The sequence below is a fragment of the Triturus cristatus genome, chromosome 3_2, assembly GCF_964204655.1.
Source record: "Triturus cristatus chromosome 3_2, aTriCri1.1, whole genome shotgun sequence".
Classification (NCBI taxonomy): domain Eukaryota; kingdom Metazoa; phylum Chordata; class Amphibia; order Caudata; family Salamandridae; genus Triturus; species Triturus cristatus.
Genome location: NC_140584.1, coordinates 32,277,664 through 32,291,971, shown reverse-complemented (window position 1 = coordinate 32,291,971; position 14,308 = coordinate 32,277,664). Strand labels below are relative to the sequence as shown.

At 45.1% G+C, this 14,308-nt stretch overlaps 1 protein-coding gene across 10 annotated transcripts in view; it reads right to left on the bottom strand.

The window, feature by feature from the left end:
• APLP2 (amyloid beta precursor like protein 2) overlaps positions 1–14,308 on the bottom strand; it is a 697,478-nt gene that overhangs the window by 52,036 nt on the left and 631,134 nt on the right. For 6 of the 10 annotated variants that reach the window (XM_085647208.1, XM_085647209.1, XM_085647211.1 and 3 more), the window contains 2 exons: positions 12,963–13,045; positions 12,438–12,512 (listed from right to left, as the gene is read on the bottom strand). In XM_085647208.1, coding sequence (XP_085503334.1) covers positions 12,438–12,512; positions 12,963–13,045 — 158 coding nt within the window. The remainder of the gene's footprint in view (positions 1–12,437; positions 12,513–12,962; positions 13,046–14,308) is intronic. The other 4 variants (XM_085647210.1, XM_085647212.1, XM_085647216.1 and 1 more) reach the window with 1 other exon arrangement.

Sequence of the window (14,308 nt, the reverse complement as noted above, 5' to 3'; positions counted from 1 at the left end):
GCAGGGCGTCAGACCATCTGCAGGGCTCACCAGAACTGGACTCTGGGGCTCGCATCGGTCGAAGTGGAGCGGCAGCCACAGGAGACATGGGTGTGCTCTACACAGTTAGCGTGGTTAAAGAGGAAGCCACCCTCCTGACGCTGTGTTCCCTCTGGAAGCGAGTAAGTCTCCTCTGAGGACTTGAAGTCCCAGCTGCTTTAGAGTGCGTGTGCGATAGTAAGGGGGAGGAAGGAACGTCCACCAGCAGGTTGAACGGTCGTTCTTCTGTAACCCAAGTCCATGCCTCTTCTGGTGTATCAAAGAAGTGTGTTAAAGACCACCCTGAGGCATGCCAGGAACAGGAGCCTGTATGGGAGATTGAGGGCCCAAAGTTTTCGTTTGATGGCAATGCAAGAACGACATTGTGATTGTACCTTCTTGGTGTAGTGGGGAAAGATCATCACCTTATTCCCTTGATAGCAGAGGGTAGGTCGAGAGCGAGTCTTCTGTAAGATAGCATCCCTGTCTTTAAAGTTGAGCACGCACGCAATTGTGCAGCCGGTGGGTGGAATATGCAGGGAGCAGCGAACCAATCAAAGGGCCTCTCCGTATCCCGCGTGGGCCAGCGGTGCTGCCTGCTCACCAAACGCAACCTCCTCACCTACCGGACCACATCCTCTCTAGGTACCTCTCAGAATCGCAGCCATCGGCTGTCCTGTTGCTAAGGAGCCGGGGACAGGAAGGCCTCAATCGGACGTCCCTGCTCCCCCGGGTAGGCGACACCGCAAAGATGGTTGAGGCCCAGGCGCTGCCGGCGGACACACTCAGCAGGGAGCGGTGAACTGCCCAATGGGCCTCCACTTCTCCCATGGGGGCCAGCACAGCTGACTGCTCACCTAACGTGGCCTCTTCACCTGCCAGATCGCATCCCTGCTAAGTGTCACCCAGAATCAGAGCCACCGGCAGCTTCAGGCAGCCATGTCAGGAGCAGCGGCACAAGTCATCTCACTCTGGAAGGCTCCCAGCCGATAGCTCAAACCCCCGCCCCCGGTGCATCAGGGCACACACCAAACAGGGGGTCTCCACTCGTCCCCCCACTCACCCAGTTGGACCATTTTTCCTTGTTTTAGAGAAAGAGCACTGGTGCCTGGTTAGCAGGGATCCAGGGCACATCTGTTGAAAAACATCAGTACCAGTGTCAAAAAGTTGGGGTGACTGACAAAAAGAGGCTCCTTCCAACAGCAGGAAAATGGAAAATGTTACTTACCCCGTAAGCATCTGTTCTTGGCATGTAGAGCTGTAGATTCACATGCTTTGCATACTCCTGCTATCTAGTATTGGGTGTGGATGTTTGCAAGTTGTTTTTCTTCGAAGAAGTCTTTCCTTTAGGTGACTCCTTTTGGTGATAGTGCGCATAGGCATCGACTCCATTGTTAGATTGTTTTTCCGAAGAGGATGAGAATGGAGTTAGTAAAGGTAGAATAGAGATGTCCATGCGTATATTTGTAAGATAAGAAAGAACTGCAACTGGTACAGGTACACGGGGAGGCGGGTGGGCGCATGTGAATCTACAGCTCTACATGGCAAGAACAGATGCTTACTGGGTATGTAACATTTTCAGTTTGAGGCATGTGAGCTGTAGATCACCTGCTTTGCATAGACTATACAGCAGTACTCTCCCAAAGCGGTGGCTAACCTGTAGCTGTTGCAGCCGTTTGAAAAAGTGTTTTAAGTACTCCATGGCCTTCATTAGCTTGTTGCCTCACTAACACATCTACACAATAGTGTTTGGCGAATGTGTGCGGTGTAGACCATGTTGCTGAATTACAGATGTCAGCTAAGGGAGTATTGCCTAAGTAGGCCATAGTAGCCCCTATTTTGCGAGTGGAATGCGCTCTAGGGGGTATTGGCAATGTTCTTTTTGCTTTTGTATAACATGTATGGATACATTTAACAACCCATCTTGCAATAACTGATTTAGAAATGGGATTGCCTTTGTGTGGTGGAGAAAAAGCAACAAAGAGCTGCTTTGTCTTACGAAAATCTTTTGCTCTTTCAACATAATATAGTAGAACTCTTCTAACATCAAGTGTGTGTAGAGCTCGTTCTGCTACAGAATCAGGTTGAGATAAGAACACAGGTAACTCAACCGATTGATTTGAGAAACAGAAACCACTTTTGGAAGAAATTTGAGATTGGTTCGAAGAACCACCTTGTCTTTGTGAAGTTGAAAGAAAGGCTGTTGTATAGTTAGTGCCGGAGTTCACCAACTCTCCTTAAGGAAGTGATTGCAATAAGAAAAGCAACCTTCCATAAGATAAATTGTAGTTGACACTTGTGCACTGGTTCAAAAGGAGGTCCCATTAGCCTTGTAAGGACTATGTTCAAGTTCCACACTGGTGCAGTTAGAGCTCTTGGTGGTATTACTCTTTTTAGCCCTTTCATAAAGGCTTTATCACTGGTACTCTGAATAGAGATAAGTGTTGCCTGTTTTGTAAGTATGCAGCTACTGCTGCTAAATGCAATCAAATGGATGTATAGGATATCCCGATTGTTGTAAATGTAAGATGTTTTGTACTGAAGCATCCAGGGGAATAATATTGTTATTGTTACAATATATAACAAAACGTTTCCACTTTGCTGCATAACATGCCCTAGTAGTAGGTCTCCTAGTTTCCTTTAGGATATTCATACAGTCGGGTGGTAATTGTAAATAACTAAACTATGACTTCAGGAGACAAATCGCTAGGTTGAGTTCCTTGGGATTTGGATGCCTCATTTCTCCATGACTGAGTGAGGAGACTGAAGTTGAGATGCAGCTTTTGGTGTGGAACTACTCACAGCTCCACCAGCGTGGCGAATCAGGGTTGACATGCCCATGTGGGAGCTATAGGAATCCTCGTGAGGGATGTTTGCCTGAGCTTCCGAACCACCAGCGGAATGAGTGGGAGAGGTGGATAAGCGTAGGCAAATATCCCTGACCAGCTCCTCCATAGGGCATTGCCTTTGGAGAGCGGGTGTGGGAACCTGGAGGCGAAGCTTGGGCATTTAGCGTTTTGAGCTGTGGCGAACAGGTCTATATGAAGAAATGCCCATTTCTGAAAGTAGGGAAGAAGAATTTGGGGATGAAGTTCCCACTCGTGGATTTGCTGTCTGTCTGCTGAGAAGGTCTGCAATTTGATTGTTTTCTCCTGAAAGGCGTTCTGCTGGAGATACATTTTGTGATGTATGGCCCATTTCCAAATGGCTTGTGCTAGGCGTGAAAGTTGGAGAGAGTGTGCCGCCCTGTCTTTGTATGTAGTACATAGCTGTCATGTTGTATGTGCGGACTAAGGCAGTTTTTCGTATAAGGCGAGTTTAAAAGGCTTTAAGCGCTATAAACACTGCTAGTAGCTCTAGGGGATTGATTTTTTTTTTAAAACATGTTTGATTGACATTTTATACCCTTATACACATCTTGCGCTTATATTTTTTGCATCACGTTTTTTACATTATTGTTGCACATTTCTGCACCAGCTTTTTAGGTGTGCAAGAACAGTTAGGACAGCTTGTGCCTAATGTAAGGTCTGTGCTTGTATTTGCTTCTGCTTATGTTGTAGTATGGTCTATTGTATTTTGAGATGTGCATCCTTCCTATACGCTCCGGTCTGAGAACTACCGGTGTGATTTCATAACTGCTAACTTTTGGGTCTAACTGGGGTTGACTGTGGGGGGTTGTGGGTTGTGTTCAGGCGGGAGCATTCAACTTGAAGGTTATGCCGTTAGTGCTATGCATTCAGGTGAGTGGGGAGTTGTAACAGTTTCTACTGGCCTTTCCTGAGCCCCCGGGGTTTGTCTAGGCTGTCATGGGGTGTTCCTGGTGCAAGACGGATTGGCCCTTCGGTATGCTTCTTCGAGCGCATTCTGGGTCATTTGAGCTATCTTGGTCTGGGATACAGTGGGTGGTTAGTCGCGTGTTGTCTGTTTGAAATGGTGTAGGAGTTGAGACCATTCCATGGATATGTGTTATTTACATGTCCCTCTCACTTCTTCATTTCTAATTGCTTCCTCCTCTGCTGCGCCCTATTTATTCACTGCTCCTATCAGGCCGCCACAGGGGTCCCGCCGGGGCTCACCAGTACATGGCTATTCCTCTCTTGGCCAACAGTATTGCCAGGGACATGAAGCGTGTCTGCACCTTGTGTGACTTCTGTCGCCGGAATACTCTCAGTACGCAAGCCTCCCATGTGTTCATGTCTGGTAGGCCCGTGGTTTTCCGCAGTGCCTTGTATACAAAGCTCCAGTATGATTGCAGAGTGGGGCAACTCCAAAACATATGTTGAAAATCCATCTCGGGGGGCGACAACAGGGACATAGGAACTGCGTGTCTGGGTAATATCGTTGAAGACGCTCTGGTGTTAAGTATGCTTTATGTAGGAAGTAAAATTGTATGTTTTTAAAGCGTGCATTTCGGGATACTTTTTGGGGTATTCTATTGCTTGTTCCCACTCTTTATAATGCTATGGTCGTCCTAATTCCTCTTCCCAGGTCTGTCGTAGTGGATCCAGTGATTTGACTATGAGTTCTCCGACGGCTTTGTAGAGCCAAGTGATTAAGTTCCTGCCCGCACCCATGTGAAGAATTGTGTGTATTACTGGTTGTGTTGCGGGTTCCCCTTTGGTTAGGATCCAGAGTGGGCGGCAGCTGGCGATGATTTACTCTGTAGCAGGAAATGCCCTATGGGAAGGTCATGTTCCTCCATTCATTGGTTGTACGGACGTAGTTGTCCGTCCTCAAATAGGGATTTCACCTCGAGCAACGGGTGATCTGTCCACACCGCAAGGTCCGGGCTGTGCAATATCTCTCGTTTCTGGGCAGTCCTATCAGTGGGAGCAGTGGAGAGTAGAGGGACCTACCTGCAGACATATGGTGTGTCCTCAGCATACATGTGCGGGCTATTGACATCTGTAGTGGGTATGTTCGCATGGGTCTGGTGCTGGGTAGCAATAGACGACAGATTGCTGTCTCGGTGTTGGTTTCTTCTAGGTAGCGCTCCCCCATCCTATGAGAGAGCCACTGTAACTGTGCGGCTAAGAAATATGCTTCGAAGGATGGGGCCCCAGTCCCACGCGGTCTGGTGGTAATTGTAATTTGGACAGAGATATCCTATGTCGGCCTGTGCCCTAGATAAGGGAGATAAGCAATGAGATTAATTCCTGAAAAAAAGGACGACCGAGAGATTAGCAAAGTGGTATAATAATATGGGTACGATGAACATTTTGGCCAAGGTGACTCGTCCAATTGGGGCCAGGGGAAGCGTCTTCCAAAAGCCCACCACCGCCCTTATGCCTGCCAGCAGCTTACAATGGTTTCCCTCATATGTCATTGTGGGAGTGGTATAGCCGGACTCCCAAGTATAGAGGGACATTGTCACTCCAGGGGCGCTCTAGGTGATTGATATGTAGGTTCCTGTACTTTAGAGTCCATAATCCATGGATTGTGTGACTCTGTAGGTGAGCGCCCCAACCAGTGAGCGACAAGTCTGTTATTAGCACTGTCTGTGGAATAAGGTCAAGAAAGGGCCGCCCTTTGGATACATTTTTGTAGGTTCCACCACTGCAGAGAGTGATGGGTGTGGCCATCTACCAACACTAGATCGGTCAACAGACCCTGCAATTGATTCCACTGATTTGCTAAGCATTCTTGAAGGGGACGCATGTGAAGTCTTGCATGTGGAACAATTATAATACAAGACGCCATCATTCCTAGCAGTGGCATGAATACTTTCGCTGGTAATACTGGTTGGGCTGAAAGTAAGTGAGAATGGACTGAATATTGTGAATCCTGGCTGCATTGTGAGAGGCTAGAGCTTTCTGCGCATCTATTGTGGCTCCAAGATACGTTTGTGTGTTGGAAGGCTGTAGATGAGACTAACGCATTTATTGTAAACCCTAGTTGGTGAAGTAAGTGAATAGTGGTTTGAGAGTGTTGGAGACACATTTGGTAATTGCTGGCTTCGATGAGCCAGTCGTCCAGGTATGGGAAGACATGGATGTGATGTCTTCTTAGATGTGCTGTGACTGAGCAGTGGTGACTCCAAACGGGAGTACTTTGAATTGGTAATGATGACCTGCTATCAGGAATCTGAGGTATTTGCAGTGAGCGGGATGAATTGGAATGTGGAAATATGTGTCTTAAGTCTAGAGTAGACATAAAATCACCCTGCTGTAAAAGTGGGAGCACTTGTTGAAGTGTTACCATGTGAAAATGCTCTGACAGTATGTAGAGGTTTCGTTCTCTGAGGTCTAGAATAGATCTCAGGGAGCAGCCTTTTTGGGTATGAGAAAGTACAGGTACCCACCTGTTCCTTGAGGTTGTAACGGCACAGGTTCTATGGCTCCTTTGGACAGGAGAGACTGTACCTCTTGCTGAAGTGGATGTAAATGTCTGGTGACATTTTTGAGAACTTGTCAGAATGTTTGGAGGATTGTTGGTAAGCCCCAGGCAATAACCATGTTGGATAATTCCTAGCACCCATTTGTCTGTAGTTATCGATTGCCAGATGGGGAGGACTTGCAAAAGATGCCCTCTGTCAGGTGTTAACTGATCGGGGGAAGCGTAGGCAAGTCACTGTTTGTTAGGAGAGGGGGAGGTACGTGTTGTGGAAACTTTACCTATACCCTTGCCATTGTTATCCCTGTGCCCACCTATAAAGAATCCTCTCGGGGATTGTTGCCCTTGTAGGGTGCAGCAGTAGTGTCTGAAGAGATGATCTTGGACCCCCCACGATAGCAGGAGTGAAGAAAGGAGCCACGATTAGAAGGAGACTGTAGGGCTCCCACAGATGTAGCTACTTCCGTATCCTTTCATCTTTTCCAAAGACGTATCTACTACAGGTCCAAGAGATGCTGTTTATCAAACAGTGTATTCAAAACAGATTGCTGGACTTCAGGTTTAAATCCAGAGATCCTTAACCATGCATGCCTCCTTAATAATACACTAGTATAGATTGCTTAGCTGCAGTGTCAGCAGCATCTAAAGCACACCTAATTGATGAATTTGAGATGAGCTTTCCCTCTTGGACTAGGTCTTGAGCTTTAGCCTTATGCTCATCTGGTAGAAATTAGAGCAATTACTTCATTTCTCCCCAGTGTGCCCTATCATACCAGGCTTGAAGGGCCTGTGTGTTGGCAATAGGCCAGTGATTTGCTGCTTGGGCAGCTACCCTTTTAAAGGAGGCATCCATCAGTTTGGCCTCTGTCTAGAGGGGGGACGTACCCTGAAGTTTGTGAACTGGCCCGTTTACGGGAGTTAGAGACTACTAAAGAGTCCAGTGGTAACTGCCCTTTAATAAAAGCTGGATCTGATGAGGCAGGCTTGTATTTTTTGTCTATCCTGGGGGTGAGAATGAAAGCATGAACTTTGAATACATCGTCTGCATGTCTCATCATGCCGTTGAGCACAGGGTAAGTGGACCTTTGTAAGCTACTAAGGGTTTCAAATAGAAAGTCCTCTTCTAGGGATTCTTTATGTAATTGTACCCCATGATACTCTGCAGCTCTAGATAGTAATTCTATATACCCTACATTGTCGTCCAGTGGGGATGGCTTTGTAGGGTAAAGGTCTGGGTCATTATCTGTGGGTGAGTCAGTGTTCTAGTCTTTCCAGGGATCTGCTGGTAAAGGATCATTCCCATCATCAGGTTGTTGAGGAGAGTTAGTTGTTGTAATTAGTAAGTGATGTAACTATGGGAAAGGAGGTGATGGAGGAGGAGGAGGAGGAGAACGGTTGGTGCCAACATGCTTCCTCTCCAGGTTTACGTTCCTGAGGCAATTCAGTAGAAAGATGTCCTATCTGAGGATTAATGTAGAGTTCTTTCTGTTTGGGGTCCGATTTCAGGGGTGGGATGTCGAAACAGGGGTCCTGCTGCTGCAGAGGAGTATCTTTCTGTTTCGGTCCTGAAATTTTTTCGGTGCCAAGGTCAAATTAATTTTCGGTGTACAAGGTTTAAATTCAGAAGCCGGTATTGCCGTCAAATGTTTCGGCTCCAAAGTGGTTTTCAGTTTTGAGTCCTGAAGTTTTCGGCTCGGTGCCCAACTTTGGCCGACTCCATCCCCAGCTGGAAGGCTTTGGTGCGTGTTTCGGCGCCGAGACAGAAGGTGGGGCGTTGGAAACATCTTGTCTCTGCCGACCATTGCCCACCGAAGGGGGAGGTGGGACCGGAGCCTTTTGCTAGGGCTGAATAGGTATTTGGTGCAAGGGGTGTTCAGTACTCCTGATACGTTGACCTTGCGGCACATGTTCTTCCATGTCAGAGTCCGATTCCGAAACAGATACAGGTTCTTCCTGTTTTCTTCAGCCCCTTGTGCGTCGTAATCTTCTTGCTCGGAACCTTCTCCAAAGATGTCCGGCGTGGATTCTAAGTTTTGGCTCTGCATTTCACGACGTGCAGCCCGAAGATCGCGGTGCGTTTTCTTTGAATGGAAAGATTTTCACGTGTCGCAGCTCTGTTCTTTGTGCTCTGGAGATAAGCACAAGTTGCACACTCCGTGAGAGTCGGTACGTGGATACTTAACGTGGCACCGAGGACAGAATTTGAATGGAGTCAGTTCCATCGACTGTGAGGTGGACTTTTGCGGTGAGGCCCGATGGCCTTCCACGAGTTTTCCGATCAAAATAGAAGTTTTGTCGACCGTTACGCTACGCGGAGAAGTGGGATACGCGTATGAAAACAATACCGTCAAGGGTAGAGTGGATTGCGCACCAAGGGGTAACCTGAAGAATGGTTTCGAACTGGAGCGCAGCAATACACTTCTGAACCCAATTTTGGGAAAAAACAATCTAACAATGGAGTCGATGCCCATGAGCACTATCACCGAAAGGAGGAGTCACCTACCTCGTGACTGGTAAGACAACTTGCAAACATCCGGATGCAACACTAGATGGCAAGAGTATGCAAAGCATGTGATCTACAGCTCACATGCCTCAAACACCTATTTTCTAAAGGTGTCATTTTCAAAATTGAAATCTAAAACCCAACATCATCATTGAAAAAGATTTCAAATAATTAATTTGAGTCTAAACATGACATTTCTACCAGCTCCAAATCAAAACGTAGCACTTATTAAAATGTAATAAGGTAATTCAAAGTTATCTAATGAGAGAGGTAGGCTTTACAGTAGTGAAACGAAATTTAGTTTTTTTTCACTACCAGGACATGCAAAACTTAAAAACACGTCCTACTTTTTAGATACAATGCACCCTGCCCTACTGGCTTTTAACCCCTTCAGCGCTGCGCGGATTCCCCCGCGGTGCTGAAGGGTTCGAGCGCGGGCGGGGCCATGACGGAACGGTTCCGTCATGAGCACAGCTCAACCGATGCTCATGACGGAATCGTTCCGTCATGAGCATGGAAGGGGTTAAAGACTGATGTTAAGGGTTACTTATATGCATTGAAATAGAAGGTTTAGGCTGGCAAAAGGTTTATTTTGACAGGTTGAATTGCCAGTTTATAACTACACTTAAGGCTGCAATGGGATGCCTGAGACGGGTGCCAAAGTGCTATTGCAGATGGGTGGCACAATGAGAACGGTAGGCCCACTAGTAGCATTCAATTTACAGGCCCTGGGTACATGTCGAAACATATACTAGGGACTTCCAAATAAATTAAATGTGCCATTTAGGTGTAAGCTAATTTTACTATGTTTTACTGGTGGAACACAAGCATTTTAGCACTTGTGAGCCGTGGTTAAGTGCACAGAGCAATAATGCTAACAAAAGCAAATTCAGAAAACAAGAGGGGTGAAGAAAAGGCGTTTGTGGATGACCTTGCTGCCAAGTTAAACAGAGACACTTTATCCAGTTACAAATGGAAACTCGACAGCTATTTTGACTGCACCTCAAACCCAACGACTGGAACTTCTAAAAGTACTTATCCTCTAAAAACACTACTGTTGAAAAAAGATTTTTAAAAAGACTGCAAGTCTCCTAAGTGGTTGCAAGAACAAATATGTGGAATTACACTGAACAAAGGCCCAATGCTGGAAAACATTTGGGAACATATCTCAGACCCAGAAAATGTTAGCACCTTCATTTTTTTTCATTGCACATCCTGATTTTAACTGCTTATTTTGTTTATCTGTTTAGAAGTCCTATTCTTGGAACACCCAGCACCGTCATACATGATGTATCCATATGCATGGTGTGCATATAAGAAGATGAAATGTATTTGTTTTACTTCTTCAGTGTAGTCATTTGTGTCACAAAATGCTGATATTTCTGAATTGGTACATGGACCCAGGAAATATAAAGGCTACTCACAATGGAAATGGTTTGACTCAAAACCCAACTATGTTGCTGGAAAATGTTGTTTTTTGAGAGCCACATCAATACAGAGCACTCTCAATATATTTAGACTGGCACAGTGTGCGCCCAACCCCTTTATGGACCTGCACATCTTAACTAAGAGTGAAAAGGTAGGGCAGACACTAGGGTCTCAAACCTTGTGACTGAGTTCCCAATAACAGGGGTTCTTACAATGCATGCATTTGGTGGGCCTTTCTAGAGATTAGGGGAATGAGGTGTCAGAACAAAGATCACAGCCCCACCAGCAACACTGGTCAGTTCATAGAATATACTCACTCCATTATCAGTCTTAGGAGCAGAAGGCAACTTTGAGGAAATTCGGGGCTTCTTTTGGTACATAAGTTTCATTACAACATGATGTAGGAGTTTCCCCAGAGATGGCCAAATACCTTGTCAGTTTAAACCAAAGAGACCTATGTACCACATTTAGTTATCTGCTTTAAGACAGACATAAATGGCGTGGGCAAAAAACGGGAAGGTATTTATATCCAATTTTAACTCTTCCAAGTATGACAAACCATAAAAAGAGACTGCATCAACAAAAAAAGTATTAATCACTAGAGAAACAGTTAATTGCATTCTGAACAAAGGTAAAAAAGAGAAAGCTTGGCAGGGACTCTTAAAGAAGGGGCTCTTAAAAATAAGTTGTTTGTAACCTGGACCTATTCTGCAATAAAACATCTGTAAAGGGGTCAACGGTCTCTGGTCACTGGATCTACATGTTATAATTCGGTATTTGGTAGCTAACAAAACCGTGGTCTATTGCTGTTGGTCGAGGTCCATCCTACTCGGTTATTAGGGATGAACATAGATGCAACGCCAGTATTCGATACAATTCAATCTATGTAGTTATGGGTCTGCAGCCGCTCACTCCATTGCACTGGATCAAGCTCCATGTTAGTTCCCTGAATAAGTCTCAGGTGTACCAACACGGCTGTTGGGAAGGCAGCAAAAGAACTCCATTACACTACCAACACACTGAGCCAACTCTAAACACCTTGGTACTAAGGTCCAATTACATATACAAAAGTGTTCATAACAGGTGGTTGTTACAATGGTAAGCCCTATCCCAGCCATGTGTACCCTACTACACTGAACCCCTCCCACCCAATGTACAGGAATGGCTTCCATTTAAGGGAGTATAGGACTGGCTCTGTTTCATTGTCAGATCCGCTGCTGTTACAGCAGGCTTTGCGTCAAGAACGTGGCTTCGTTTGATCTAAAGTTCTGTCAAGACACTGCTCCGACTGATTTCTGTTAACTCCTGCTCTCACAATTTTTCTAATTCCATTTTTGAACTGCTTATACCATCTTTCAGATGACACCCTATATTATAATATATATGTGATCAAGAGCACGGCTGTGGTCGAAACACGTCGTTTTCGGCCAAAATAAACACTATTTTGATCAGTGTGGCTCGAGAATCATCTGTTTTCGGATATTATATATATATATATATAAAAATCTCACACATGCTGGTAAAGTGAAAGCCTTTTTGTAGGGTGGAATAACCTCATGGTACATAAATTCTCCACAGAAAAAGCAGCCTTGTGGATTCAGGACACACAACAGTTGTTTGACAAGGATTTGCAAACAAAAAGGACCAAATGAGCAAAGGCAAATTTCCTGTGCACAAGAACAGATATTGATAGCAAGTCAAACAACCTTGAATTAACAGCGAGAGCCAATTCCCTTAAAAACAAACCAGATTACACATTTTCCAGCATGAAGGATTGGCAAATTATCTGGATACTAATTACTGTAATCACAGTCCATACCCTATCTTCTGTTACCAACCAATGGGAATTGGTGTCACTTTGTGACTATTTGAAAACATTGTTGAACTGTTCCTAAAGAAAATCAGAGGTGAGAAGTAGCATCCTGGGACGTCCTTACATGGAGGACAGGCCAGCCCAGGTAGCTGTGAGAACACATACCTTTCAACTCTAGACTGTTATGGTTATCCCAATGTCTTTGATTAGCTTCAGCTCGAGTATTTGCGTGCTCTACAGAACTAAAGCTCAACCCCTGCTATGTACACAGAGCCACACCTGCACAATCTGTGCGTTTCCTTCTTTTTATTTTAGGACAATATTAAATGCCCACATACATACCGGCTCATCCGCCAGTCCACTGACTCTCTCTGCATTGAAAATCATTTCCTTCACATCAAGGGTCTCATCAATCACCTGAAAACAGTTCACGAAGTCATTTTACACACACAGAAAACCAGCATATGGCACAATGAGCAGAAGGAAGCATGGGATTTAGAAGGAGCAAGGAAAGTTTGCACCTGCCCAACCTACAAAGCGCCACAAAGAAATCCTACTACAAAGCTTTACTATGCCACATCAAAAAACGCACACACTGCTAAAACTTCGCCCATTTCGGGCAGGAAACTGAAGCAAAGATAAACTAGGATAACTGCCCTATCCATGATGCTACAAGAATTTCCCTCCCCTCTTGTCATCTAACTTCTATCTGAGGCCTCGCTTCGGTTTCCCACCCACCATGGTTAGTAAAATCAGCAGCATCTACTGGAAAAGGAAACAAGTATCACACAGGAGAGTTAGTCAAGGCTACAGGAAATGGGGAAAATGTCAAAAGTAATGATCTCCCGGGAAGCAGGAGCAGCTTACCACTTTCTTCTCCATCTTACTCTTGCGGTTGATCGTCTTCTCTTCTGCCCCAATCAGTCTATTCAGGTCGGCCATGCCAGACCCTACGCACACAGAAAAAAATGGTGTATATATTAGGAAGGAAGTGAGCTTTGCAGAAAGCTAGAGAAGCAGCCATGACTGAAACAAAAAGAGAAAGCAGCAGCAAAAATCCCAACCAACCTACTAAATCAACCAAAACATGGATAACTGTTGACCATCTCTTACACGCCATACACTTAATCCATTTTATGATTGGAAAATACCTTTCCCTAATTGTTCCTAGAATCAGCTGATTAGATTGTACTTTAGAGATTCACAGTTCGAATAGAACGATGATTGGAACATCACATGTACCATCAAACTACTGGGTTGCTTAGAGCAGGATGAAAAGGTGGTCATTTCATTCCAAAGAATACGTATAAGTACACAATGCGAACTTATTGCACAGCATAAATCATGAATACATGTATGCACTGGTGATGTAACCAGAACGAAAACGTAGGAATTTAAATCTACAGTCATGCGTTGATGGAGAGTCTCCTGAATTTCCAGAGCATTTAAAGCTTTCAATGAAAAAACATAAAATAAAGGCTGAAAGACAAGGAGCATTATTTATGGATTCTGATATTGGTAACGCTGCAGCCTTGCGCACCCTGTAAAATGACCAACCTTTTTTCTAGTTCCATAAAAAATACACCCATGTGCTGCATAGACGGCAGAGCGTCAACTTCAAGTTCTAAGAAAGTTTCACTCTCCACACATTAAAGTGAGGGCTTGAATGCTTAAATAATAAAAGCACGCAAAGAAGCCAACATTAGAGGAATACTCCGGTGTATCCAGGTAATACCAAGATGCACTTAGACTTTGTTTCCACAGTAACAAATAGTTTCTTGCCTGTCGGTGTAGTTTTGCAGCTTGAAGAATTTTCTGGATTCACATGCTGTGCATTATTGCGCCATCTAGTGGTTGGGTCCGGAATTGTAGTATTTCTTTCCTTTTTTATAAGTTCTCGCCTAGCGAAAGCAGCACATGCGCTACCCTCGCTATTGCGAGTACCTTTTGGAATCGATTCTCCGAAAACCTTACATGCACGCGCAGGGATAAACAAAGATGGCTGCTCTCGCCATTTGTCCAAACCTAATAGCATGCGCGTGCATGTAAGGACAGTGGACAGCCCGCGGCAATCTTGTTGAACACGCGTGCTTTCACTTTAAACACGGCGTGCTATCCTTGGTTGCGTATCTCTGAGTCTCAACTGCAGTGCAGATATCGGTGTACAGATGGGAGAAGCAGCATCTCGAGCAAGAACACTGATTAGAGGTAGA